Below are 1853 nucleotides of genomic sequence, written 5' to 3' on the forward strand. Positions count from 1 at the left end.
GCCACTAATTCATTCTTATTTATAGAACTTCATTTCCTTTTGATGTGTCTAGTGTTTATTTCATTATATTTCTTCTTCAATGGTACTTTCCTCCGTACCTAAATATAAGTATTTTTAGATATTTCAATATGAACTACATATGGATGTATATAGACATATTTTAAAGTGTAGGTTCACTCATTTTGCTCAATATGTAGTCCATTTTGCTACATACCGAGGTGCGGTAGTGGGCGATCAGAACCATCATAGGAGGTGAGATGGAATTGAAAAGAAAACTCAGAACCTGGGAGTCCTGGGCCTTGGCGATCTCATACGACGGGTTTGGCAGTTGGCACGGCAGTGGGCTTGCTCTCCTTGTCAGCAACCTTGCGTGCCATCTCCTTCCTCTCTGGCTGCTGGAGCTAGCACACCAGCAGGGACGCATGCATTGGGTGTTTATATAGAGATGAGTTGGTTACAAGGATTCGGTAGTTGGGGTTATGGATTGATGGTCATGAAAAAGCTATATATGAGATAAGGATCGATCTAACCATCTAACTACTGAGAGGATTACAACAGAAACAAAATGCTAATCCTACTAGTGTATATACAGTTTATACTTGCACCATACATACATACAATACATTCTAACACGGGCCTCTACAATGATACAATATTAAGACCAAGTAGAGTTATGAAGTATGCATAGGACAACATTTTATTACAAAGAAGAAGATAAAACGGCAAAGAGAGTCCACGCAGATAAACGACTTGTAACAGATAAGCAGCAACAGTATCAGTTGTCATTGACATCAAAAAAAGGTTTTCCAAAAGCAACACATATTATCTTTTGAGCATACAATTCTTATTCATGGTATTTAACTCTGGGTAAAATTTGACAACGGCCGAGACTAGTGCCTGATGAATATGTTGTACTCGACGGTGGCGTCGCCGGTCTTGAGGTCCAAGGTGTGCGTTCTGGCCTGCGCGTACCCGCGGGCCCACCTGAAAACGCCTGTACCGCCGATGACAGCCATCTCACGTACCTTTGTGAACACAGCGTTGCGACCCATAATTGCGACGCTGCTGCCGTTGTACTTGCCAGCGGTGAAGACGAAGTTCATGTTCATGAGCAGCGCGAGCTGGTCCTTGCCGGCGGCGATGTACGTGCCCTGGGCGCGGCCCATGAGCCTGGACGAGTTGAGGCCGGGCCCCTCAGTGAGCGGGTCGTCGATGACCACAACCATGCCGAAGGCTGTCTTGGAGGTGTTGGTCGTCGCCGCTTGCGCCACCGGAACCGACGTTGGGTCCGGTCCGCTCACCACGTCGTGCCAGTACACCTTGAGGTGCGTCTCCTTCTCAGACGATGCGGTCTGCGGCTGCATGGTGGCCAGGGCGAGGAGGACGAAGAAGAGCGCGTCAAAGGCCATGGTTTTTCTGTTGAGTAGTTGGTGTTTTGCTGGTGTGATGTGCGTGTATTTGGCTATAACGCGTCCTATATGCGTACGCTAGTATTTATGCACTTGGACGCGAAAGCAGGTATGCGTGCATTACGCGGCGCATCGACAGTTCAACGAGATTCATGGCGTGTTCGGTTCCTTGCTATTATGAGGAGTCGCTGGAAAGGAAAGATGTTAACACGGAAAGTACTCAGGTAGCATGTCCGCCACATGTTTGTACATACTTCTAGAAGCCTTTTATTTGTACCGAACCAATTAAGAAATGGATTGCTATAACACATCTCGTGGAAAGATGGTCCAACAGTGTAGTGTCTTTGCTCCTTTGTTCTAAATTCTATCCCATGTTCGAGCTTCCCATCCTCTAGTAACTAGCTTATTTTAAAACGACATTTATTTTTATTGGGCTGAGCAACC

General features: G+C 46.2%; 1 protein-coding gene across 1 annotated transcript; it reads right to left on the minus strand.

Annotated features, from left to right (window-relative positions):
• Positions 1-742: 742 nt before the first annotated feature.
• LOC125549322 (dirigent protein 22-like) lies at positions 743-1481 on the minus strand. The gene has a single exon (XM_048712763.1). The coding sequence runs from the start codon at positions 1407-1409 to the stop codon at positions 891-893; it is 519 nt and encodes a 172-aa protein (XP_048568720.1). The 5' UTR covers positions 1410-1481; the 3' UTR covers positions 743-890.
• Positions 1482-1853: the final 372 nt, after the last annotated feature.

The sequence above is a fragment of the Triticum urartu genome, chromosome 3, assembly GCF_003073215.2.
Source record: "Triticum urartu cultivar G1812 chromosome 3, Tu2.1, whole genome shotgun sequence".
Classification (NCBI taxonomy): domain Eukaryota; kingdom Viridiplantae; phylum Streptophyta; class Magnoliopsida; order Poales; family Poaceae; genus Triticum; species Triticum urartu.

Excerpts from the sequence above, each read along its gene's own strand:
- LOC125549322 (XM_048712763.1), bottom strand. The coding sequence starts at position 1,409 with ATGGCCTTTGACGCGCTCTTCTTCGTCCTCCTCGCCCTGGCCACCATG.